Source organism: Sturnus vulgaris, chromosome 1, assembly GCF_052056855.1.
Source record: "Sturnus vulgaris isolate bStuVul1 chromosome 1, bStuVul1.hap1, whole genome shotgun sequence".
NCBI classification, from domain to species: Eukaryota; Metazoa; Chordata; class Aves; order Passeriformes; family Sturnidae; genus Sturnus; species Sturnus vulgaris.
Window position 1 is genome coordinate 109,245,229 of NC_142243.1, and position 27,249 is coordinate 109,272,477.

At 35.6% G+C, this 27,249-nt stretch overlaps 1 protein-coding gene across 3 annotated transcripts in view; it reads right to left on the reverse strand.

Moving 5' to 3' along the window:
- ROCK1 (Rho associated coiled-coil containing protein kinase 1) overlaps positions 1 to 27,249 on the reverse strand; it is an 83,221-nt gene that overhangs the window by 23,518 nt on the left and 32,454 nt on the right. For all 3 annotated transcript variants that reach the window (XR_015807032.1, XM_014871280.2, XM_014871279.2), the window contains exons 3-21: positions 24,245 to 24,345; positions 23,286 to 23,423; positions 21,859 to 22,034; positions 18,959 to 19,043; positions 17,125 to 17,269; positions 16,695 to 16,833; positions 16,173 to 16,264; positions 15,832 to 15,991; positions 13,376 to 13,442; positions 9,887 to 9,975; positions 8,275 to 8,323; positions 7,572 to 7,707; positions 7,098 to 7,189; positions 6,736 to 6,982; positions 5,041 to 5,147; positions 3,814 to 3,964; positions 2,799 to 2,959; positions 1,701 to 1,885; positions 1,163 to 1,232 (exon numbers count right to left, since the gene is read on the reverse strand). Coding sequence is in view for 2 of the 3 variants with exons in the window: in XM_014871280.2 (XP_014726766.1) it covers positions 1,163 to 1,232; positions 1,701 to 1,885; positions 2,799 to 2,959; positions 3,814 to 3,964; positions 5,041 to 5,147; positions 6,736 to 6,982; positions 7,098 to 7,189; positions 7,572 to 7,707; positions 8,275 to 8,323; positions 9,887 to 9,975; positions 13,376 to 13,442; positions 15,832 to 15,991; positions 16,173 to 16,264; positions 16,695 to 16,833; positions 17,125 to 17,269; positions 18,959 to 19,043; positions 21,859 to 22,034; positions 23,286 to 23,423; positions 24,245 to 24,345 (2,390 nt within the window). In the remaining variant the exon portion in view is untranslated. The remainder of the gene's footprint in view (positions 1 to 1,162; positions 1,233 to 1,700; positions 1,886 to 2,798; positions 2,960 to 3,813; positions 3,965 to 5,040; positions 5,148 to 6,735; positions 6,983 to 7,097; positions 7,190 to 7,571; positions 7,708 to 8,274; positions 8,324 to 9,886; positions 9,976 to 13,375; positions 13,443 to 15,831; positions 15,992 to 16,172; positions 16,265 to 16,694; positions 16,834 to 17,124; positions 17,270 to 18,958; positions 19,044 to 21,858; positions 22,035 to 23,285; positions 23,424 to 24,244; positions 24,346 to 27,249) is intronic.

Genomic DNA, 27,249 nt, shown 5'->3' on the forward strand with positions numbered 1-27,249 from the left:
GCTGCACAAATACATGTGCTGCAAAAGAGAAGGAAGGCACTGTGACAGCAGAACAGGTCTCCTGAACTCAACAGGACATCCTCTTGAAGCATCACTTGTCTCAAAATGTTCATCCAACAAGCCTAACACTATTCTGTGCTTTCACCTGTTGCATTCTTTTTGTGTCCAAGCACCTTTTCTCTTAGAATCTTAAGGTTTTTTTCTGTACAAACTTAGTAAGTGATTCAGCTGAGGTCTGATTTATGTAAATGACTTCTGTGAATTACTACTGGTTTTTATTACTATATTGTTATTATTAACATCGCCTGTAATCCTGAAAGTTCAATTCTGATCTTCTACAGTAAACTACTTTTGCTAAATATTCAGACTGCATTACGAATGACCTATTTAAAGAAAAAAGAAACTGAGGAACATAATGCTCTGTATCTTCTTATTAGTAGTATGCCATGGAGAAATGCAAAAAAAGCCCCTGTAACAGATAATGAAATTACATCATATGCAGTTTATAAACACAAATTTTTTTATTGCCTCTCCCAGGAAAAACCAAATTTAAAAGTATTTACCAAAGTGAAATGAGTCTGTCCATATTCACAAATGTATTTGAAGTTCAGGTGTTAGAGAGAATCTTATACTAATGTTTCTTTTCACAGAGATGAAACAGATCAAACTACCTCCATGAAATACACATTTTGGCTACCTGGAGTACCCAGTAAGGTTCTTCAGAGATTCAGGTGCAGAGAAGGTAGCTTTTTAGAATAAGGAATACATGCAGAATGCTACTGAGTCTATGGGTCTTAAACATACATAGGTAGATCAATAGCAGGGAATATTTTCCAATAAGTTTTGAGATTTTGAACTCTCTACAAAGTTTGCAATTATATCAGAAAAATATCTCCTTTCCAACCTCAGGATAGGAATAACTCTGATGAATAATTCAGGTAAGAGTTATTCAATGTAATGTCAGCTTTGACAAACAACAAAGCAACATTTTAGATACACCATCTAATGTTCTCTAACCTTGCTTGTATTTCAACCAGGATTTTCTGAACTGCTGATTTATGCCAGGCTCTTACTTACATTTAAAACACTTTAAGCTGCAACTATTCACTGTTAAATCATTTCATGTCAAAATGTAACACACACAATTCCTTACAAGTCTTACCGAAAAATACTGCTCAGCTTCAAGCTGATCCTGAAGCTCACGCATCTGACCTTCATTTCCTCTGTACTGTCTTTGAAGGAATAAAAAACATAATTAATGAAAAACGTCTTCATTTTAAGTTAGTTTAAGAAACATTAAGAAAATGAATCAGGCAATTAAAGGGAACCATTCACTCCCATGTACTAGACGTCCCATATGATTTAGTAAGTAGTATCAGAGTGAATCTATAACGAAGTCATTCAACTAAAATAGGAATATATACTTATAAATATGTGTATGTGTTTGTGTGCCTTAACATAGAATGGTGAGCCAAGAACTGTTCTGAATCATAGCTCATAACAAAAATATTCCAACACTGAAGGCTACATAGACATCACAACATGCAGCTACATAGGAATCATAACATGGAGCTAAAAATACTCTTAGTTTAGGAAAAAATGCCTATGCACCAGAGAACTTTTTTCACTAGCAGGAACAGGCAAAATAGTACATGTATAATTAAGCAATTTTTTCCATTTTACTTCAGGTTTTTACTTACTTTGCAAGTTGAGCCAACTCAAATTCCAGTAATCTCTTTGCTTCCAACAAGGTATTGATTTCCTGTTTCAGCTGCTTCTCAGAACCCTTCAAGTTATCAGCTTCAAAAGCTTGTGCCTTTAATTCATTCTGTGCCATTATTCGCTTATTCGTCTCTTGTTCTAGCTTAAGTGTCAGATTCCTTACCTAAATGACAAATATTTCAATTTAGGAGCCTTTGTTAAATAACCAATCGCATGTGGCTGAAGAGGTTTCACATATGAATTATTTTATATTAAACAGCACTGACTAGATGCTACACCATGTACCATTTATCAAAACATTCCTGAATGTCCTAACACTTCAGTGCAATAATCTCACACAAAGCTTCTGCCCTTAGAAGCTATGGCTATGATGCTGCAAGATGATAAAGCTTTCCCATTTTTAGTTTATTTCCAAGTCTCTAATTTAACTTATCAACAGTTAAACAACAATTAGAAAGAATTGTTAGAAATTGTTTCTAACAATTACTTAGAAAGACAACAATTGAAAAAATTCAAATTGTCTGCAAACCGCTCCATGGATTTCAGATCTTAAAAATCTCTCATCCTAGAAAAAACATCTGCTTGCCAACCACATAAAAACTAATTTACACGAGTTGCAACCCCTAAGAAAGGTGCTACAAACATCATTCCCTTCAGTTCTGTAAAGAAAATGTGAGGATGAAGCTATTATTCTTAGTACCTAGTTTTCACGCTCAATATTCTAATTGCATTTCCTTGAACAAAAGGAAAGAATGCAAACTAGACAACACAGACCTGTATATATCATCCACATCAATCAACTGCACAGTCAAATTCATAAGCAAATTTTTTCTTTAGAAAAAAAGAAAACAAATAAAAAAGTGTTGTATTGAATTGAGATTCAAATATGCAAGACATGCTAGAGGTTAAGAAATAAGCATAAATTACCTAAACCTACTTAGGCCAACAACTATCCTCAATTCCACTGAGAGTATTATATAAGGAGCTCAGTACAAGTGGATTTTATTTTCTATTTCTCAGTTCAACTCTAATTTCTTATTCATATAAAAAATCATTAGTGATGAACGTTTACTTACTTCATCTTCCAGTCTCTCCTTTTGCTGAAGAAGATGTTCCAGTTTCTGCTGAGACTGCTTCAGGTCAAAATCCAACATGGAACATTGTTTTTCAGCTTGAACTATTCGATTTTCTGCCTTTTCTCTTGCTGCCCGTTCTTCCCTTATCTTTTTTTCCATTTCTAAAAAAGATTAAGGAAAGCAAAACAACAAAAATTAGTACATAGCATTTACAAGCATGCTTTTGTAAAAACAGTCATAAATATCCTAATATTTTTCAGACCCTTTTGTTCAGCTATCTAAGCTGTTTGATGGACTGGTTACTAAGCAAAAAGACCCTGGCTTTATTACAAAGAACACTAAAAAAGAAATGCAATTCCAATCTGCATTCAAAGCACTGGAATAGTATCATGACAACTGAAAGATAAACAATGAAAGAAATAAAAAACACAGACTCTTGAAGTAAGACGAAGTTTCATTTCCATGAATTGATAGTAGCAAAAGAAAAAAATGCTACCATTATTGTTAATTCTAAAAACCACATTTAGGTACTGATGACCTTCACAGAGAAAACCTGACATATTCAATTACAAGATCAAGACACACCTTTGAGTCATGGATATACATCTACAAAAGAAACTTCTCACTTCACTTCAGACAAGCCTAATGCAACACTGGTATTTGTAATGCAGTTACACAGGAATGAATGCTCTAAGACATCTCTCTTGATAATGCATTCTTTCAATTCTGTTCAGCATTAGACAGAATTTCAAGATTCAACAGCATTTTAGAAGCCAAGGAAGGCCTTGAAGTAAGGTATGCAAAACATTAAGAAACAATACAATTTTTAGCATGTTAGGGAAAATGATTTAAAATGTGTAGTTTTAATATTTTAAGATTTTACTATGCATTTTCTTTATACAAGGGATCAAACACTTGTGCAAGAGTACTACATTGCAAGAGAATGTGTAATAAAGTATCATAATCAGAATACATTTTATTACATATTTACCTGAAACTTGCGGGAAACACTTACCACACATGGCAACTGATCTTGCCTCCTCTATTGACTGGTGTTTGTCAGTTAACCGCGCCTTAGTCACTTTGTGCTCATTGACTTCCTGTTCTAACCGGTCTTGTAAGGATTTCAGCTTGTAGTTCAAATCTATCTCTAAATTATTCTTTTCCTAAATATACGGAAAAAGTTACCAGATTTTTATAATACCTGAGTGAATCACATTTTTATTCCCTTTTTTAATATTGAATTTCTGTTATCAAGAGATTATCAATATTACTTTCCACGCTTAGCAATGAACAGTAACAGACCAAAACTGTACTCAGTGCTCTGGAAAAAATGTCATTAACTTTTTTTCAGTAGTCGATAAGAAAATGGAAACTTCTCCATTTGTATAATCAGTAGTCACCTAAATTGGAAACATACAACTAATGAACTGACATCCCAGACAGGGGGATCTGAATAATTGTTACCTGAATGGACTTGAGTTATTTCATTGCTAGGTTCGCCAGGCATTAACAATAATTCACCAAACAAGCACTGGAGATGTGCTTTGAGAGACGAGGACTTGCCTTTGAATGGCTGCTTCACATAACATCAACTTAGAATTGCCTGTCCCTTCCCTCACAGGCTAGTTTATTTGCATAGACCACACAGCACAGCAATTCTTTACCTGACCTCACTAGAAAGAGTTAACTCTGCAGCCTGTTTGGAGAAAGGGTGCAGGATTTCCTTTTACTCTTAATTTGTTTTTCCACCATATGGAAGGGAACAGAGATAGTAGGGGAACATTCTGCTGCCATTCAGAAGGAAGGATGGAAGGATAGAAAAGAAATTCCACACCAAAGTTTATCAAAAGGTCTGCCTGGCAAAGATCTAGTCAAATTAACATCCAGTAAAGGCCAAAAAAAAAATCAGATTTTAAAAAATTCATGGATTTTCAGAGGCAAGTCTTTGCAGTCATGGTTAGGCAGGCAGAAAAAAATTCCTTGCTACTGGAAGGAGGACTGGATCCTTGAATCCAGTGATAATGAATGACAAACATAATTTTTATGCCTAATGCTACAAGAACTACCTGAGGACCTGGGAGACTGTCCTGATGAGATTGTAAGTTAGCAGTACTTAATTAATAATTTAACCGCAAGACTCATTAAGAGCAATAATACTGGACTTGGAAACATCAATAATATTTGAAAATATAATCAAAAACTGACAAAGAACATCAGCTTCAACATCATTTGACCATACCTTTTCTGAATGATTAAGCATATCTTGTGCTTGTTTTCTTTCCGCTTCCACTCTTTCAAGATTGTTTTTAATGTTTTTTACTTCTTCTTGTAAAGTTGTAATCCGAACTGCCAGAAAAACACCCCTCAATATTAGTTACTTTGCTTAGACCAATTGGCTTTGCAACTTTTATTGATATCTGGGCCCATAAAATATTTCAAATACTTCAAATTTTTCATGCATGCAAAGGCCACACATTGTAGAGGAAAATTACCTTTTTAGACACTCTTTATGCAAATCATCAGTAACAACTCACAAAAACTAACCATGCAAAAATGCTTCCTGCCTTCCATCATTTCCATTATCTAATATTCAAAATTTCTTTCATTAACCTAAGTTCTGCTTTGCTATGGAACAAGCACCTATAAGTGATGCTAACTCAATTAATAGGTAAATAAGGTACATTACACAGAACATCAGCCTCAAACAGATTTTTGGGTACTAACACAACATGTATTCATCTAAGTGTGACTCAAACTATGGGAAAGTCAGGCACTGAAACAAGCTCCCCATGGAAGATGTGGAATCACCACTCCTGAAAGAGTTCAAAAGATGTGTAAATGTGGCACTTAGGGAAGTGGTTTAGTGATGGATTTGGCAGATCTGGGTTAACAATTAGCCTCAATGATCTTAGAGGTTTTTTCCAACCATCCTATGATTTTAAGTGCTATGACATGGAAAAAGGAACTATTCCTCAAACCCCACAGTATCTACCCTTGTGTGGCATTAAGAGTTTATATGAAACACTAAATTAAGTAGAATCACGTGGTTTGGAAGGGACCTCTGAAAACCATCTAGTCCAACTGCCCTGTCACATGCAGGGACACCTCTCACTAGACCATGATGCTCAAAGCCCCATCTAACCTAGCCAGAAACACTTCCAGAGACAAAGCAAGAACTGTTTCTCTGGGCAACCTGTGCCAGGGTCTCACCCATATTGTCACTACAGGCCCCGATAAAAAGTCTCCAACTTATAAGCTCCCTTTTAGTAGGGAAAGGAGAGTCCTCATCAAAAGCCTGTACCTCATGCAGTCTCAATACTGCAGAGAGATGGTTCAAAATGGCAAGAGTCAGGGTCCATTAGCACAAGCACAGTCATGACCTAATGCATCTGAATAGTTTCTAGTATGAAGAATCAATACAAATAATAGAAAAGTTTCAAGCATCCTGAAAAAAGGGATTCCGCATCTGCATCCCTTACTGTGCTCTTAATCTTGCTTATAAAAGTAATGTAGAGTCATCATAAAAGAAAACAAATGCAATTTAACAAAAAAATAGCCTTCTCCACAAATGAAAGAAGAGCAACTGCAGGACATAGCAACTTGGCTGCTGCACAAAGCAGTAAGACAGTGTTGCATTGTCTCTAGCACGGTATCAGCTCTTCATATTTTTGCACCCCTGCAAAACTCACTCAGTTGCACCACTCAGACTTTTAGTCAGTGCAGCCCCAGACTCACGATCAGCTTGACACCCTTTAATTTTGATATTCTCCCTCCTTCCCAAGAGCTGCTCAACATGATCAGGAAGCTAGATCCAAACATCAGAAATTTTTCAGTCACATTTTGTTTGCAGGCTGGCTTTCCTCCCGTTATTAAACTCCACTTAAGTAGGGTTATCACAACTTTTTTTGGTAAAGTATAAATTCAGGATAATTACCCTGTAGTTCTCCAATCATTTCAGATCCATGACTTCTGTCCCTTCGTTCTGACTCCAAAGCTGCTTGTAGTTGGTAATAATCTTTCTCCACCTGCAGTTTTGTGCTTTCCAGAACTCTGCACCTTTCCTGCAGTTCTCTATTCAGTGATTCTACCTGACTCAATGACTTGCTCATTTCTGTGTTACCCTTCCTCAGTCTTGCAGCTGTGTCAGATTCTGTCCTCAGCAAATCATTTGCTTCTTCTAGCTGTTTAAAAGAAACCAGACAAGATTCTCAAACATAAAGATTATGGAACCAGTTTTGCTACATTTGAATGCTAAAATCTAAGAAATAATGAAGACAAGGAACACAAACAACATACTTGTTTTTGTAACTGTGTTATCTTCTCATTTGAAATTTGTGAATGCTGGCTGATTTTTTTCAAGTCTTCCATCTGATCTTTTAGGGTGGACACTAAAGAGAAATTGCACCATTAATACAGGATACTAAAAAAACCCTCAGGGTTTTATTCTTGATTTTTTTACAAAAACATGCTCCAAAATATTGTTTTGCATTGATAGATCTTTGTTGACTTTTTGCTTCTTATATATATTTTTATGTCAAATTTTGTGCTTGCAGGTCAACAACATAGCACAGTGCTGCAGAGAACAGAATTGGAAAATAATCACAAAAAAACTGTGTTCAAATAAAAATGAACTCAAAATCTGTGTTATTTGAAAAGATCTCTTTTCAAACTTTAAAAAACACACAGCACTTAAGCTAGTATGATACTAAATTATTCCCCAAAACACATCATATACCTCCTCAGTGTCAACATTTGGACAATACTGCATACCTTCATTTTCCACATTACGTCTTTTTTCATTCTCTTGTTCAAATTTTCTTTGGTACTCGTTTATCTTATGTTGCAATACCATCTTTTCTTTCTCAATTTGAGACACTGTTGTTTCCAAGTTCTTCCTCTGATTTCCCTAAAATCCAAAGTAAGTAAGTATTTTATACTTATATTTGAAGGAATGATCACTAAACCAGTATCTCTACAACTAATTAAACAAGGAAACTGATGCATTGTTTCATATGAATGAATTTCTGGCTTCCTTGCAAAGGTTTTCAGAAAAGACAGCTTTTTTAATTTCTACATGACAAATTTACATGATTACTAGAAAAACTGTTGTTAGTGATTACATCAAAAGTAACTGCTAAAATTATTATCAAGAGACAAGAGAAGGACTCAACAGAAAATGTATTTTTGTAGTACTTGACTTTCATCAACTCCAGAAAACTTGCAATGAGCAAGACTAAGTAAAATATTTAGCAAACAGAAATCAGCATGACTTACAGAAAGAAAAGTTTTTGAAAATGTGTACAAATAAAAATGTAATCTCCCAATGCTATGTATTGAAACATGATTGTTAGGTCTCAAACTTGAACACAGAACAATATTTTAGTCACAGAAAAAATATCTTGTAATCATGAAACTAGTATTCCTAACTCCACTCTTTACCCAATTAAGGCATCTTCAGTGAGGAAAAAATTACCTCTTCATCCAGTTCTTTCATTATCTTGTCTAGCTTTATGTTTGAAGATCTAAAAATAAAACAAGATCATTTTATAGATATAGTATACATACTGTTTTTCTAGTGGCGTGATTTGTGACCATTACTAAAGCAAACATTTATATTTTGACTAATGTTATTTTGTAATGACCATTTAAAGCTGAAGAAAATCAATCACTGCAAATCATTTGCAAAATAGATCGCTAAGTATTTATCAGCTTTGTTACAGATTAAATCTGCGAAACGTTAGGTGCCACATTTTATCCCTTAATCTGCAAAAAACAGTGTATGTACACAACAGGTTATCCTTAAGATTAGAATACTCTGGTAAACTGCTAAGACTTACTCTAGTTGCGACCTCCAAATATCTAAAATAGTTCATTAATTCCACAGTAGACAGCTCCCTACTACAGATAATGATAAATGAAAAATATTATTTGAAAGTCGCTCTGTTAAACAATGTATTAGAAGACTGGACTACAGAGAGAGTGTGGCAAAACACCCAGTAAAACCTCATTTAACTGGCAATAACATTGACACATCCATTGCATTTCTGTAGGCAGCTACCCCTCTTCAAAGAGGCAGCAAAGAGGACCTAGACAAGGCTGCCGGGCAGGTACAAAAAGAAGTAGTTACAATGGTTAGTAATATCTCCTATCTACTAACTCTGCAGTGAATGGCATGACATACCAGAAGACACAGTTGTGCTCTGACAACTTCAGTAGTACTGCAGGCAGACAGCTACTGAATATCCTTCAAGAATGTACATCCTGCTTGTGGAGAGCAGAACGTGCCAACAGTGAGCTTGTGTTTAGGTAAGCAACAGTGTCACACAGCCTAAATTCCCACCAGACCATTTCGGTTACCACTTTACACCTAAGGAGCTTGTACAACTACACACTATGGTTCCAACTCACAAGTCTAAATTCTTCCTGTATCAGATACCTAGTGTTGCCTCCTAGGATTATTTAATCCTCCAGGAAAAGACTTCAAACGGAGAAGCTAACCGAAGGGGAATTTAGTTTGCATGGGTCTGAATTAAAATGTGTGTTCATCAGAGAAGAAGAATCTCGACTGTTTGTTCATAAGTGTGACTGCAAGAAATGCCAATTCTCACATAGCTGCTACTTCAGCATGGTAGAAACAGAACTTCAGAAAGCAAATAGGTGTTCTTATATGTCAGTCATAGAAAAAAAAAAAGCAGTTTTCCAACAAGCACCCTGTATTTAGAAAACAGCTAATTAATTTTAATAATCCAATATATACCATATATACAGAATCTCACACTTTCAAAAAAATCCGCACGGTGAGTGTGTACCTCAGTCCAATAAAACATCTGAATACAGAGATACAAGATAAATTCAAACACTTAAGTGTTCAGAAAGAACACGTGTTACATGGCTGTCAATGAAAAAAAATTTCTTTATACCATACTCAAGAAAATTTTAGAATTACTTAAACCTGTGCCTGGCACTCCTTTGGAGAACTACAACACCATTCTTAGTGTTATCCCAGTAATCCCTAAAGCAGTAACACAGAACTGAAGTGTTAGATATATTTAAATTATGTAAACAATTGAAGTTCAAAGTCTCACCTGCACTTTTGCTCCATTTCATCTTTCAACTGCATTTCATTATGTAGCTGTTCTTCTAACTCATAGATCATCTTCTGCATATTTTCCAGCTTTAAGTAAAATTTGTACATGAAAGAAAATGCATTAAATTTAGAAACTTTTAAAAAGTATTTAATAATATTCAGTTCTGTTTACATTGTATCACAGCTTACTTTCTTCTACAAAAATAAGGTATTTTACCTTATTAAAATGTGATGTGTGTCCCTTCCTCCCTGCCCCCCCCCCCCCCCAATTTAATTACAAGAAGTCTGACAGTTTTTTCATTTCCATGTACATGACATTTTAGGGTATCTTCAAAATTCACAGGGCTAAGCTAAATCGAATCCTCCTTGTTTCACATATCTTCAGCAACTGACTAAAGATATTACTGCAAAGATGTAAGAAAGCACTTTAGTTAGTCTCAAAATTTCTTCCAGCATGAACCACCACACGTATTTTGCAATGTATCTTCAAGCTGACAAAAAGTTCAGGAACCAGAACCAGGCCAGTCAATTACTGGCAATGGGGAGAAAGTACTCTCACCATCTCTTTAATCAGAGGTAATTTTTACAGCTAAACTGTACCAAGGTTTGAAAGATAGAAACAAACTTCAGATGTTAATACGGCACATTACAGCATAGCATGTACTGTTTGCCAGCAGGATAAACTCAGAAATTCATTATTTTCATGTAGTCTCAAAATATCTACTTTCTACCGAATATCCAGGCACAATAAACTCATTCCCACACCAAAATCCTTAGTTACCATGATGGTGTTAGCTTTGAACAAAGGAGCTCATCAAGTCAACCTCGTGTTGATTCATTATAAACCTTTCCACTGATACTGTAAGGATTTCAGCCTATTTAATTTTTACACATTTCACTCAACAGTCTAGGAACTTCACAGAGAAGCACTAGAATCCTGATCTAGACTCTCTTCAAAGCAACATATTCAAGTGGTTCTGATACTTTGCTTTCTTGTTTCCTGTTTTAACTCCAAAATCTCAAAAAACTTCCAAAAATTAGACATTTCAACACTTAACAGAGCTGCTCTGGAAAACAAATTACTGGTGTGACATAGAACATAACACTATGTGGATCAGATGATGCTTGTAGTTAAAAACAAGGGATTGCTTCTAAATCTAATCTTTGAGGAAAAAGGAAGGACAACGCATTTATCTCATTGGTATGAACCACTGAGAAATAAAGCAAGAAGCAAGACTATTTAAAGGCTCTTGCTTTAATAAGAAAGGACCACAGGAAACACACTGAAACTGAGGATAACAAAGGTTCAACGTGATCACTCTTCCATTTCTTTTTACTCATGTTATAGCCCTTCCAGACAGGGTGCACAGAGGAACTAAATGGGATAGATGAGAAACAGGTCTAAAAAGACATCTGGCAACTGAGGCATTTCTGTGCTGACTCCTGCTAGCTTGGACTGCTATCACATCCTCTTGCGTCTCTCTGTCTCTGCATGTTCTCACATCAGGCTGTACCCCAGGGGACCCATCTGAGCTTGCTGAGCAGTCTAATTATATCAGTAGAGACAACAGGCTTCCGGACAAAGTTCTGCACAATCTGCTATCAATAGACTAAAGAATACCTCAAGAAAATCTGAGTTACAATTCACTCAGTATAAAAGCACTCCTTTAAGTTTTAATTTGATCTCGGTTTCCATTTTGAGTAGGAAGCAGAGGAGGAAAGGACTACAGAAAAGCCTGTCTGCAACAGAGAAGTAAAGAAAAATCCCTCTGGAACTGTCATACTTTTTTCTTCTTCTTTTTTCTTACTCACTACAGCATAGTGAGTCTGGTTTTGTACCCTGAGCAATGAAGAAAACCTAAGATCCAGTGCAAAAGAATGGGTTCACCTCCTTTTTCTTAAAATCTAAACTGTTTACAGGTGGTTATGACAGCACTAAACCAAAGCAAGCAATCATATCTTCAATGAGGTTTGATATTCAGTAAAATGACACTGAATTCTATTTTTGCACACCATGGCCTAACTCTGTTAAGTTTTACACACTTGCAAAACAATTAACTCCCTGGAAATTTGTGGCACTCATGTTTCTCCCCAAAGACATTCAAAAAGCAGACATCAAAATGCAGAGACCAGGTAATATCTTTTGTTATATTTCCAGAACTAATTAATTTGCTAACCGTATGTCAACATTACTGTTTTCATTGCAGCATGTAATGAAAGAAAAACAGCTGAGAAAGAACTGTGGTGGGAAAATATCTTGTAGTAAAGACTTAACATTGATTTAAGCCTTCCTGTATCACTCACATTCTTCTAGACCTTCACCTCCCAAAACTGCTAAAATCACAACACATTTGAATATGCCTGATAATATGGGCAGGACTACTGAGAATTCTTTAACTACACACTGAGTAGTATTCCACTGAGTATGCCAAGTCCATTCAATAACTCTCTTCAAAGTCAACCAAAATCCAGGACACAGTTTGAAGTACTTTCAAATATTGGAAAGTCTGGCTTTGTTTTTAAATTTTACTGTATCAACAGCCCATAAGGAAATAAAGTGTATAAAATCCATCAATATACATTAAAAATCAAGACATTTCAACGATTAAATCCAGTTGTCCAATAAAGGACATAATCAGTTCCCCTGCCCTACACAAATTTTCTCCGGGTAGTGCCATGTGCTATTAAGCCTTTTTATTGCTAGTTTAAGAGAAAAGGGAACACAGATCAGTATCTTTTCTACTCTCAACAGAAAACAGAACAAAATACTAACAAAGTAAATAATAGTCAAAGCCAAGATTTCTTTTAGAGTTCATTACCGATTTTTGACCATGTTTCCTTTTGGAAAGAATGTGGTTTGTAAAATATCAAACCATTCTCTGGGAATAGCTTGATTTATATCAGAACTTACATAGAGTCCAAGCACTCAACCAAGTCTCAAACACCTTAGCATATCTTCCTGGAAACATGACTGCTGAGATGCTTGGGAATAAGTAACTGAAAGAATTCCTGAGCATTTCTTGCTAGGTGAACTACTCTAGAAACGCAGATCATCAGTGCCCAACTGCCAACAGCTTGTGGGGAAAGCTTGTGAAGGAGAAGAATGCCCAAGCTTGGTACATTGTCTTCCACCTCCCACTGAGCTCACTGGAAGTCCAGACTCCATGGATGCCACAAAGGATCAATAAGGCACTCTAAAAACACTGCACAAGCACTTTGATATTTCTAAAGATAAAAAATGTGAATCCTTTTCCACAAAAAGTTTTAGCTATTTTATTCAATTCAGGAAAACCAATTTTATATCAAGAAATGAAATTGTGCTTTTCCAATATCTTTATTATGGAGGCCAAACTAAAGAGCTAAAAATTATGCATTAATTTCTCGTATCCCAAACACTAAGATAACTTGAGACATCTCTAACTCAATCAGTTTATGCCTATATGCGCAGTAGACTCTTTATTAGGACACAATAAAGATGAAGACATACCACACTTTTGTCCACACTGGAGCCCGTTCTGTTGTCATTGGAATTTTCTGCAGGAACACCTAAATACCTGCAAAAACATTTTTAAAGTTATATTTGAAGAGTTGTTTAAAGACAAGATTATGAAAAAAAGATTAAGATAATACAGACATCCTAAAATATAACTCCCAGATTTATTGCTCCAAAATGTGGATAATCAAATAGCAACATAATCAGATTTAAGAACATTTAATTGAAAAATTCAATTTATTATAAAGGTTAAAGTAAAAAGCTACAATAGAAGGCCTCCAGAAAAAAAGGATTTCTGCCAAAGACTAAAACAAACACTTTTCTTTTTTTTAATAACCATTAAAAAAATCTTTGCTTTCCTTAGTTACAACACTCTCATTGGCCTCCATCCCATAAATATTTACTCAGGCACTTATGCAGCAAGTAGCAGTAATGAAGCAAAGTCTGCAGAGATTGTGTAACTTTCAACAAAGTTACTAAGAGTTCTACACACAAAAAGCTTGCCCTGAAGCCAGTGTTCTTATTTTGCGTAAATGTTTTCTAAAAATACCATACATTTCTAGTTGCAATAATTCTGGAGAGTCAGGTAAATAAATACAAATTACTGTTTTCAAATTCCTTTGGTATTTGATGTGATATTCTTGGCCTGATAACTGATCTAAAGAGAATAAAGCATCTATTAAGTGCAGATTACATGAGATATAACTCTCCAATACATGATTGAGAAAGATGGACTCATCCTTTTTGTTTCATGTGGATATTTTCAGATATTAAAAAAACTCTCCAAAGGATCAAGGAAGGTAAAATCAAAGGCATCTCCAAACCATGGCCAAATTAAACATCAAGCTGGCTTTCAGACAATCAAGTGACAAAGTGGAAATGAAACAGTTTCCTATGGAAACCAGCTTGCTGTTTGGAGTACAAGAAGCTACCATATTTTACACACCAGGGTTGCTGAGCAGTAAGAATGTGATACAGGCACAGCACCAGCTCCATCAAATCTAGAAGAGAACTCATAAGCCAGATAGGGCTACAGAGTGTTCTCAGCTGGTATTCCAAAATCTGTGTTAAAATGACCAAATACAGATTTATTTTGCTTTTAATGCTTGAACTATTTTCAGTACAAGAAAAAAAAAGTTAGGATTACAGGTTTAGCAAGCATGAATAGTCATTTCAAGTTTTTCAAGACAATCACACCAGTATAATATTACAGGACAAAATTCCATTCTAGGCCAGCATCATAGCTCTAGTAAGCCTACAAAGTTATGACAGTAGCAGACAGCAGCAGAGCTCTTCAATGACAGCAAGAACACAGCCACTTTAGTTCTCAAAATTCCTGATACTATCCCCCAAAAAGGAAGATGGGGAAGAAAGAAATTCTGTTATTAACAAGGTCCTAATATGCTACTTCTTGACAATATATTCCAAAATATTCCTGCAAGGCAAAAATTAAAACTTTCCAAAGTTACAGACTGAAGTGAGAACAACAGGTGAAACTCCTGAACTGTTGAACTCATCCTATGTAAAGCCTGCAAGTCCTTCTACGCCTTACCGTGGCAAAAAGTAACAATAAACCCAACTCTTTGCAGAGATGGAAAGAATTTCACCACAGGCTTGGAAAAGTGTTTCCTCTTCTATGCAAGGACGAAAACCAGATTTATTTCCTTTAAGATTTTCCTATCCAGAAGTGCTATTAAAACAGCAGTCTCTATCTGACAGTTCTGCTAGGAGTTTTAGCCCATTTTAAGCCTGACTGACATCACAATTAAAAGTAGCTTTCCAAGTATTAAAAAGTTGAGATTTTTGAATGTAGATATAGCTATCCATAGAGCCTACAATAATAATGACTGTTGAAAGTATGAATTAATACAGCTTTAATCGATATACTTTAAAAGTCTTTTAAGCAATAGTGAAAGCCATACAGCATCACCATCTCACTCTGCCAGTGGATGTATACTTAAAAAAAGAAAAATTATGAAGCAGAAAGCAGGCAAGTAGGAAATATTTCTAGTAAGCCAAGGTTTAATTTACCACACACTAAAACACTGATGTAAAGTATGGAAACTTCATATTCAGCTCAGGGACAGTAATATGCAGCAAAACAAATGGACTTTGAAACTCTGATTCATGACTCTACACACAATTCAGTACTGTGCAGGCAGCTCTGCCTGGCAGTGGCAACAGTGGATTTTTCTTGCTTAGTTTCTGCAGGATCACTATAAAATCTTCTCGATGCAGAATAGGATACTCAACAACACAATGTGATATTTTAAGGTAATGATGCTCTAGCAGTACTGGATATCACTGTTCAAGTATTAAAAGACAGTAATTTTTAATATTCTGGATGATTAATAAATATTTGAATAGACTTAAACCTAAATATTGGCTGGTAAGAGTCAGAAATAGTGCCAACAAAGAATACACCATTAATCTGCTTTCTGCACACATACCGACGGTTGCTGTAGTAGGTGAATCCTACAAAAGGAAGTTGGTTGCCCACAAATGCTTTTGGTATGGGAAATGTTTCTTCCTCTCCTTTGTCTTCTTCCAGATCATCAAAATTACTAGTGTCAATGTCACTACTTAAGTCAGGCACAACTGGTGCTACAGCTAGAAAAAATGCAAAATAGTATGATAACAATCAATCCATTACTCAAGTCACTAAGAAAATTTTGCTTGGTACAGCGTAAATAAAACTTTAAACTCCTTTAAATAAAATACACCATTCCTTTTGCTAACATGATACATAGATAAGCCAGACCACCATTTCTGAGAAAAGCACTATACTTACTGTCTCTGAGTGTTTCCCAAGCCCACTGATCATTTTTGAAGAAAAGGTGTCGTTTAATTTCTTCTACACCATTTCGTCCTAGCCTCACTTCCCTGTTAAAAAGCGTTTCGGTTAAACAAGTGAGATTCCATACATCATTCTGAAGGAAAGACTAATTTTAAAGCACAATCTAACAACAAAGACAATAAAATACCTCTCAAGCTACAGTAAAATGTAGACATAACTCAAAAGTTTTCATAAGAAGATCTGTATACGAGCACAGTAGCTACATTCCAGAGCACAGCCTGGTTTTACCTTTTGTCTATAATAAGCTCTGCTGATTCTGTTTCCACCATCATGGACAGCTCAGGCAATTGCCAAGTTGTTACACTGCACTCATGCCCAGGCACTAAGAATTTCACTTCTCTTGAGCAGTTTAAAAATGCACACAGAAAAAATACTTTTTTTTTTTTTTTTTTTAACATAACAAGAAATACTCTTAATTAAAGCTTATTTTCATTAGGAGTAAAATATAAACCTTACCTATCAGTTAAAAAGGCACAAATGAGGTTTTTTGCCTCTTTAGAAATGTCACTGTCATCAGGGAAAGTAAGGGAGTTCTTATGGTTCATAATCTTACTGTACGTCCCAACCAAAGAATCTGCATAAAAAGGTGTATCGCCTGAAAAAGCAGAACCACAAACATTAAAAAGCAGATCAAAATTATTGCAGACTTAATTTGCAGTATTTGACTTACATATACAACAATGTATGCAATCAAGTGAACAAGAGGAAAGGACAAATGTTTGAGAACTCTGCTAGAATTTTCTAAAATATATTCTGTAAATGCCAGGATCTGTAAACCACAGGTCACAGGTCATGCCAGAAAAGCAATAATGTTAAAAACACAAGTGATTTTAACACGGGAGTCTAGTTAAGTAGTGCCGTCAATTCTGATGATCCTACTACTCACCTACAAGCATCTCATACAAGAAGACTCCAACTGACCACCAGTCACATTCCCGCCCATAGTAACCATCCCCTCCCTGGGACTTCAATACTTCAGGAGAGATGTAGTCTGGTGTTCCCACAGCCGTGTCACATCGTACCATTCCTTCCTACAAAGGAGAGAAAAACAGCCAGGCCCAAATATAAGATCCAAAATTGCCACTAAGTTCCATGAGCTTATGCAGCCTAAGCAACATCAACAGATACACATCAAATTTTGTCGACAAACATTCCTTTTGAATTTTTTTTTGTGTTTTTGAAGTCTAAGCTTTTGAAGCCAGAACAAAGCACTAGATCTGTCAAATACAATAGAAGTTACTTTAAAAACCTCAGTAAGTATCCAAGAAGCAATCAGCATCGCATCTAGACCCTGTACACACCACACGGTCACTCATGCCAGTATAAATGTATCATTTGCTGACAAGATGTACTGTAAACAGTGAAAGCTCTTCTGTTAACATAAATGGGTCAACATCAGGGGTTTTGATAACAGGAACAGCTGAACTGCAAGTTTTTGGCCTCTGACCCAATATACCAAATGCTAGGAAGATTAAAGGTAGATAAGGCTTTGAAAATTTATGTAGAGAGACTTCCAAACAGGTAACAGGTGTGAAGAATGATGTTCCTCATACCCCTGAGAAAGGGCTGGGAGAACTGAGATCAGTCACACTGGAGCTGTCATCCAGAATGCTGAAGGTGTTCCCACACACCCTTTTCCAGTGCCACTCAGGCACTTCTGAAATAATCCTATGCCATTCCTATAAATGGATCAGAGGAAAGACTTGCATAAAAATACATAACTAAGCAAATAAATATTAATCTGTGCTGCATATGCAGCAAATCCTAAATTAAGCTCCTATGCTGAGCAGTTTTCCTTCTAGAAAGAAACCTTTCTCTTTCAAAAGACTAGAGGAAGCAAGACTAGGCTCAAGGCTACTAGGATTTTTACACATAACCTGCACTTGGTTTTTATTGGTGCCTTTTATTCAGCAGCTAAGTACAGTAATTTATTCAAATCTCCTGGAATATGATGAGAATATATCGTACATATCACACCAACTTTACCAAGTACCACGTGTTTCAGAATTCCACAATTTGTTTTCCTCAAATAAATGTGCAGGCTGACACAAACCCAGTCAGTTTTATGTAGGGAACAACAGTGCTACACAGTGCATGAATACTGTTGCAATACATTTTTTTAATGACCTCAGAATACATTTTTAAAAAATAAATAATTTTATTACACTACATAAACTATTCTGTTTCCTTCAGATTTATCCTCCTTATTTAGCAACAGCTAATAAATAAAATTCAGCTAATATTTAGCTGAATACACCTAAACTGGTATTCAGCAACTGGCAAGTCAGTTTTGACTCTTTCATTTCTGGCATACTATGCAAAAATCATCTCGTTTCTTTGCACTAACTCTTCATACCAAAAAACTTAAAGAAATAACCCTGAGCATCTAGAGACAATCAAAGGCTTGACTTCAGAAAGTTTCTCTAGAAAACAGTATGTGAAGAGCCATTTCTGCACTTTACATTGTCACTGAATAAGATGCATGAATCACAGAATCCAAGAATGATCTGGGTTGGAAGGGACCTTAAAGACAATCTAATTCTTTTTACTAGGCCATGAAATACAGTAAGGGAACAGAGTGGGAACTTTACACTCTTCTCATCTAGCTTAAAACTTTTCAGTATTTTTTTTTCACTTTTAATTATATTTTCCTTTCACAAACAGAAAAGTGAAATTACAGAAAAGAATTTAAAAAAAAAGACAGTGAATTAAATATTTACCTTGTTCATCTTCATACAAGTACCAAAATCTGCTAATTTTAAATGACCGGCTTTATCTAGCAGCATATTATCAGGCTTCACATCTCTGCAAGAAGAAAAATACACATTTTAAAAAGTAAACATTCAATTTAATATATTTACCTTATGCAAACAATGGAAGTCAACTGTTTTAGAGATGCAACATTGCATGGAAAAACAGTAACATTAAAGTACCACTATTATCTCGATTTTCTTCTGCTTTCTCTAAGAATCGCGACCAACACAGACTGCTGAACTACATTTTTAAAAAGTAGAACACACGTCAGAATACAGCCTTAAGTCACCATATTTAACAGATCTGGGCACTGATCTTGAACCTCAGGTTCCTAAAAACACTCACTGGTTGCATCAAACATTGGAAACATAGCTTTTTTTCTGTACCACTTCTATTTCAAGGGAACAACTGGATATCATTTTCAAAATTCTATTATTGTGAACAAATATTTTCCCATGACTCAAGACAAGTATTAACTTATACCACTCTCCATTAAGTACTTTCACTACAGGAGTTTTCATAAAGTAACTGGTGAAGTGCAGCATGTTGACATCACTGAACATACTGAAGCAGAATAGCAGTAAGAAATAATTATCATGATAGCATAATACAAATTTCAGGAGAAAGTATATTTCAGAGACCTCAAGGGGGAACTCTGGCCATAACTGTCAGATGAAATGTAGTACAAATGTACCAGTACATTCACAGAATAATTTTGGTTGCGAGGGATTTTTATAAGACTCTCAGTTAGCTGCCTGATCAAAGTATAGCTACAAAGTCAGATTCAACTTCAAAGTAACATTAGGTTACTCAGGGTGAAACCCAGGCAAGTTTTCTTTTTTTGAGAATGAAGAATCCATAACCTTTCTCTTGTACTGTCTGACCTCCCTCACAGTGGAAAAAACAACTCCTAATGAATACACAGATACTCCTCTGCTGCAATTTGTATCATTCATTGCCTTTCATCTTTTCACCATGCAACTTCAGGTTTGGCCCATCTTTTTTATCAAGTCCTGCTGGGCAGCTGGTGACTAATATTTTCTGTCCTGCCTGAGCACTGTTCACATTGTGAACAGAGACAGAGCTGATCCTGGTATCAAACCTCTGGGGAACCACTGGTAGCTGACTGTTGCTGGACAGCACAATCTACTCAAAGAGTACCTAGACAGTTCTATCTGTTCAAACTGTACTTTTCTAAGCCATCTACATCTACAACCTCGCTAAAGTGAAGACAGACATACTCTGCCTCGTCAGTGAAGCCCATCATCTCAACCCAGAAGGTAACTGGTTTGGGAAGGCATGCATTACCCTCCATAAATCCATGCAGGCTGTTCACAGCCACCTTTCCATCCACATGCCCAGAAAAGGATTCCTGATAATTTAATCCAAGTGCCCTTAGGCTGGCTAGCCTTCAGCTCCTCTGACTCTCTCCTCCCAGCCCTTCTTAGGGCAAGACAGGTGTGCCATTTGTTTCCTTCCAGTCACCAGGAATTCTCCCAATTCCCACATGCCTTTCAAGACAACAGAGTAGTATCATAAGGCTGCTTGGCAGCTCCCTCACCACCCATGGCATGTCCCACCATGTGCTCTGGACATGTGCATATGCAGTTTGCACAACTGGGACTCAGCTTGATCTTCCTCTGCCAGAGCAATGCTTTCTCCTCTCCCATGCTCTGCCACTGGGCACAGGACCTGAGAGGCCTGAAAGCAGACCTTGTCGATGAAAGCTGGGGAAAAGCAGCAGCCTCAGCCATTCCCAGGTCCTTTGACACTTGGTCTCTGACTATGAGCATTAGGCCCATATTTTCATAAATTCCTGTTCATTCATCAGAGTTGAACAGATTAACTATACGGTAAAACAAATTTCAAAAAATATCCTGGTGTCAAAATAATCTAAATTTTCACAAAAAAACCCCTCTCTGTGCTGCTGGCATCTTCTAATGCCTGCTTTCTAAAGCTTGCAATACTCATGTACAAATGGTTCATTCAGCCAGATAATTTACCCATTAGATGCAGCATAGCTACATAATTAATGATGCTCTAGATCCTACTCAAGCAATGGATTAGTAGTTTCTTTTGCTTTGTGTTTGCCTTTTTTGCAAAAGCTTACGTGTTAACACCGATCTTGTGACCAAATTACAAACTGAAAATATATATTATAGTGTATACTACACACTACTCAAATTCTTCCTGTATTTTCTGTTGAAAAAATTATTCTGCTCCTAATTAATATAATTAAAAGCTTGAAACAGATACAAGTTCAAATATCAAAAAGAAAACTTCTCAACCTATCTGAGAATTGACAACATTTCAGTTCAGGGCAAGTGCATAATATGAAACTAATCCAAGTCTCTTTGCTCTGTATCTCAATTTTCCATCTTGTCCCTCACAAGAAAACATACGGCTGGGAGATTTTCCTCACATTGTTCACAGATTCTTTTTTAATGGGTCACTGAGGCTTCAAATACCTAGCAGAGAATTAATTCCTAACAGTGGATACTACTGTGATCAAATTCCCTAAACAGCTTTTTCTAATCGAAAGGAAAGAATCATTTTGGGGCCAACATGCTCATACCATTTTTGTTCTTGTTATCTCTAGGTAAAGTAAGACAATTTTACTGCTCAATAAAAATTTATTTTACTTTATATATACTGAGGAACATCAGCCTGCTGAAAACCTTTACTTTGACTATACCACCTCAGACTTCCAGTATCTGATGGCAATAACTTTTCAATTTGTAAGATGGAATAATTATGGAATAACAATAAAGAAGTAATATCTTGAATTTTGAAACCGCCTAAACTGAAGTAATTCTGGCAGCATCAGGTAATAAACAACCCTATGTAACATCTTTTTCTTTCTCACCTGTGTATAAAACCCATTGAGTGAATTGCATCTAATGCAAGTACAACTTCAGCAGTATAAAATCTTGCCCATTTCTCTGGAACATCGTAGTTACTCATTAAATTCACAAGGTCCCCACCAGGCATGTATTCCATCACCATATAAAGGTAACGGTCATCTTGGAATGCATAAAATAACTGCAAAAAAGCAAAAACAAAAAATAAGTCACTTAATGTTCCAGTTATCTTTAATATTTTGCTTGTTGGCAAATCAAAGGTATTTCTGTGCAAGCTGATTTCCAAAGTAACAGAATTGCTACAACAACTGCAGCAACTCTTCATCATTCAGCAAACCTCCTAAAAAGAAGTCAACCTCTAGAGCAAATTTTAGCCAGATCCTCCATCCTTTTACATTACCCTGGAAGAAGTAGAATGCTGGTTACAAATTAAGATTAATGAATTTGGTGCAATAAATATTGAGACCATTTCAAAGAATGATCATTGCATTTAGACAAAAGGTTTTTCTCACTGGGATGTTAGCTAACCCATATACAAAGATCAAACTAGTCTGTTGCAAACATCTGCCTAATTCTACTTGTATTATCACTACATGCTTATATTTCTATTGTCAACATTTATTTATTAGATAGAAAATGAGCCTAAACTTAAAACAATAAAAATATTTCCCTTAAAGTTGTCAGCCTTGTGTTCAACATGAGTAGTGCAACTAGATTTTTCTTTACTTACAATTGTACGAAATTCCTAAGTTTTATTCTAAACAATCACACCCAGACAGATAGTAAAGCAGTTACCCAACTGACCTGGGTAAATCTTGAATGAATTTGTGTAATTTCAACCTAACAGAAGAATTTATATGCTTAAGGGTAAGAACAGTTTAAATTAGCAAGCTGATGTGTACAAACAAAATGCTTGATGATTGGTTCAGGCATGCTCCTTAGAACTTCAAAGGCAGCAGCACCTCCCAAAAAACCATCAGTGACAATACTGAAATGGGGAAAAAAATAACCAGAGCCGGAATCATTTGCAAAGATGCACACAGGAATTAGAACATAGAGAAGCTCTGTCTTAAGTATGTCTTTCTGGTATGCTGGATGATTCAAATAACTACTACAGAGCAGATGCACGAATATATATCTGGCAATAATAATAATTTAATCTTAATAATAGAAATTTTAATAATAAATAATTTTAATAATAGTTTTAATAATAAACAGAATAGTTTATCTTGCAAGTATGACAAAATACAGTTTGAAGCAACTGTGATACCTGCTCTTTTGTATAGCATTTCTTATCTTAGTCATGCATTCCCTAGCAGATCAAAGAAAACAAAAAAAAAAAGACTTTGAAACATGTAATTCCAAGTCATGCAGTCCTATTCCAGTCAAACTATTCCGTAATGCAAATATTTTGAAGGTAATATCACTTTACCTGAACAACCCAGGGACTATTAGCAAAAGCCATAATATCCCTTTCTTCCCAGAAGAATGCAGAATCAGATCTTTTTATCATCTCAAATTTGCTCAGAAGTTTCATAGCATACACTCTCCTTGAGGATTTATGCCTTACCTGTGAAGACAAATGTGACATATGGAACATACTACTTTGCCATATTAACACATGAAGAACATCACTGAGAACATTACTTTTCCTGCTTTACCATTTAACACTTTTTAACTGCTTTAACATTTTTATAAAAATGTTCTTCACATTACTGTAAGGTATTATATACTGTACATTCACAAAATAATTACATCTGACAATGCATTACTTTTAAAACACTTCCTAGAACTTTTCAACACAGAAGTCCATAGGCATATGAGTCATGTAATTTGCATGTATGTGGCCTTAAAAGGACAAATATTGGCAGCCAGTGTTGTTAAAACTATAAGCATTTTCCAGAGTTCATTAGCAGATGTGTATACTTGCTGCTGTATTTCCAACCTTCTCCCACCAGCACTCGATTAAATAAAGCAGGATTAACAAGCCTGGCTGCTAACCTATCACAAACAACACACATCTCTCATCTCTGAGAGCTATGTCCACAAAAATCTGGTGTAGTCTCTGAACTGGCAGAAACTCTTCTAGACCTTAAGACCTCTTCAAGTGTCCATGTAAACAGTGGTAAAGGCTAATTTTCTTGATTATAAGGAATACACATTCCATTTTAAGAGGGAAGACTGAAATGCAAAACAAGTTCTTATGCACTCGGGCAGGACTGAAATAGGACATTCTCAGAAACATTCCCATAAAATGCAAAGGAATAAAATTTCACTGAGCCAAAGGTTATAATGTTTAAGACTGCATCTTCTGAACACTACACTGAAAAACAGATGCATGAACAAATATTACAGAATACATTCAAATGTACAAACAGAAGCTTAACTTACCAACTGCACCTCCCCAAATGCCCCTCTACCGATCACCTTCACCACTTCATAATCTTCAGCTTTCATGCGCAGATCTCTCATTTTATTTACTGTGTCTTTATCTACACAGAATAAAATTCACATTTCATATACAATCAACTTCATTGAACCCATTTGTCTAACTTCAAGTTTTCATAGCTTTTAGAAGAAGTGCTGCTCAAAGAACCTACCTTCCCATTGAAAAATTCTCTGCAAGAATGCATGACCTTATTCTTATGACCACAGTTACCAAAACCTGATATAACCTAATGCAATGACTCTAGTGTACAATCCTATTACAGGAGATCCTAATTTAGGAATTTCTTAAAAATAATTACCTGAAACAAAAAAAAAAGCTATGCAAAAATTTCATATCCAGCACAATCCTGCTTGCAAGCTGATCAGTATAAAAAGATTATTTCTGAATAAATATGCAACACAGCTGGGAAAGTGTAAAACAAAATACACTACAAGACACTTGAAAAAAATATTTTTAAAAAAAGTTTTGCTTTTCTGCACTTTCATGATTCCTAATACTCAAAAAAAGTAGATTTTAATTTAAAACATGCAGTGGGAATCATTGCAATTATTTATATAAACCTGTCATTCTATAAACTAGAATAATTTACAAACTCCCAGTGGGCAGATATTCTAATTCCAAATTTGGTAAAAGATTAAAACAGTCTATTTTAATCCATGTGGGTCAACACTGGCATGAGACTACGTAGAAAAGCCTCATGCCTCAGTATTTCTAAAAGCCAGGAAGTTCTACTAAAACAGATATGCTTCTAATAAAAAAATTTTGCAATGGTATTTTATTTTCAAAAATAATATTCTAGGCCTAAAAGCAAAGTTTAGAGAGAAGTAAGGAAAAAGAATGAAAAACTAGGAGAAATAAAATATTTTAAGTTCATATGTTAAAAACTGACAAAGCAGTTGACAGAAAATTATTACTAGATTTCTACCTACACAGGCCACAATCTAAAACAAAAGTAGCCTACCTACAATAAAAATTCAGTAAGATTTTATTACCTCAAGAGGAACAAACACAGTTCTGTTTGAATAAATACTCTGAAGCATTACTATATAATGTAAATCAACCATTTACAATGCAGCATAACACAGGCTGATTCCAGGAAATTATAGCAAAATTCTAAACTCTGACAAATCCTTTCACATAGGGTCAGTAGCTCCAACAAATAATGCATTGCCTTATTTGCCCTGGTGACAACTGGCTTACAGAAGAGGAGGAGCAAGACTTCACAGAACTAAAATGCAGCAATTTTTATGACAGCAATTTTCTAGCTATTGTTAACTTCCTGCTTAGTAATCTCTCAACAGGAGGTTCATCTCTTCTGAATGAAAAAGCTTAAGCAAAATATGAATCCTTTACATGGTATTCAATCACAAGCCTTGCTTATGAACAAAGCAGAATTAAGGAAAATACATCTGAAAAGAAACCTAAACTAAGGATTTTAAAATAATGTAAGCCAAGCTTGTGATCAGTTGCAAACTGAAATTCACTGCTCGAGATACGTACTAACACTCAGTTATCTTCAGACAACATGTTACAGTAACAACAGCGCTGGAAATTCCCAGTGTCCATATTCTAAGACGTGTTAAACAAGGTTTATCAGGCTGCAATATACTTCAATAGGCAGTTCCTTATCTCCCAGGACCAGAGGAGGACCTGGCCAGCTGGTGCTGTATGAACAGCTGGGGTGGCTCCCACGGCAAAAGTCACTCTCTCCAACCTGCCCTGAACTTCAGTATTAAGCTCAGATGTTGTCTTGAAATAAACTGAGTCACCACTGCAAAGCAGGGCTCTCAGATACCTCTAATAATAATTTCTTTTTTCTTTTAATCCTATATGGTAGAGAAACAATAAGGTTCTACATTTGCAAAAATCATTCTCACAACATCAGCCGGTAGAGGCAGCTTTTGGAGGCCCCACAAATATATACAATGTAAATTAGGGAGAAGTAAAGAAGCGATAAGGCAATCAGTGTATCAAATAAAGGAAGCAAACTCCCATTTAATTTGCCATCTAGAAATTTATTTTAAATTTCTGCAATAACGTTGCAAATCAGGCAGTGAATACTGCAAAAACATATTTTAAAGAGTCTTCTAATAAAATTAAATAAACATGAAAATGTCTTTTTTCTTTTTAATAGAAATTCAAGGCAAACTAGACTTCACAGTTCCCTCTAAAGCCTCTACTCATACATCCACAGCTTGCTTTCATATTTCAGCAAACACTGCAAGTTAATATTTCAAAGGCAGTTTCAAGGGAACTAATGTGTTCTGTTCCCTACCTTCAGATTACTTCAGGTCACATTTTACAACAGTACATAATTTATACCTAAAAGATATTCATTATCAGGTTGTAACATTTTTGTTTCACTCAGCCCCAAATTGCAGAAGTGAAGCTTTTTGAGACTCACTAATGATTTCACTACTCATAAAAATTACATTCAAATTATCTGTTGCAATGAGTACTTCCTTTGCCTGATACAACTTCTCTTTTCTCCAAGAGTTTCACCACACCTTCTCAGTAAATAACTGAGTATACAAAATGTGCATGTAACTCAGCATATGGTATCAATACAGTCTGAACTGTGAGAAGTTAAACAGAACATTTGAGCTTAGGCTTTCAGTAACCAGCTTACAGGCAAGTGAGCCATCAACTAGATCTAGTGGACTCAAATATTCACACAAATGGAGATTAAAGTAAAATAAACACCACAAATTCACTATCATAGGTTACAGTTGCACCCAATAAACCATTTGAAAACACTGTGGAAACAGGAAAAAAAAAACATATAAATTTCAAAGCAAAGACAAAAATTATTTTAGTCACATTATATTTACCACAAGAAAACCCATTTATTATAGAATTCAACTGAATTGCTTAAACCTATAAAAATCTACCAGTATTAGCTTAATTTCAAGTTTTGCCCATTTAGTCTACAGGCAGAAGCAAGTCT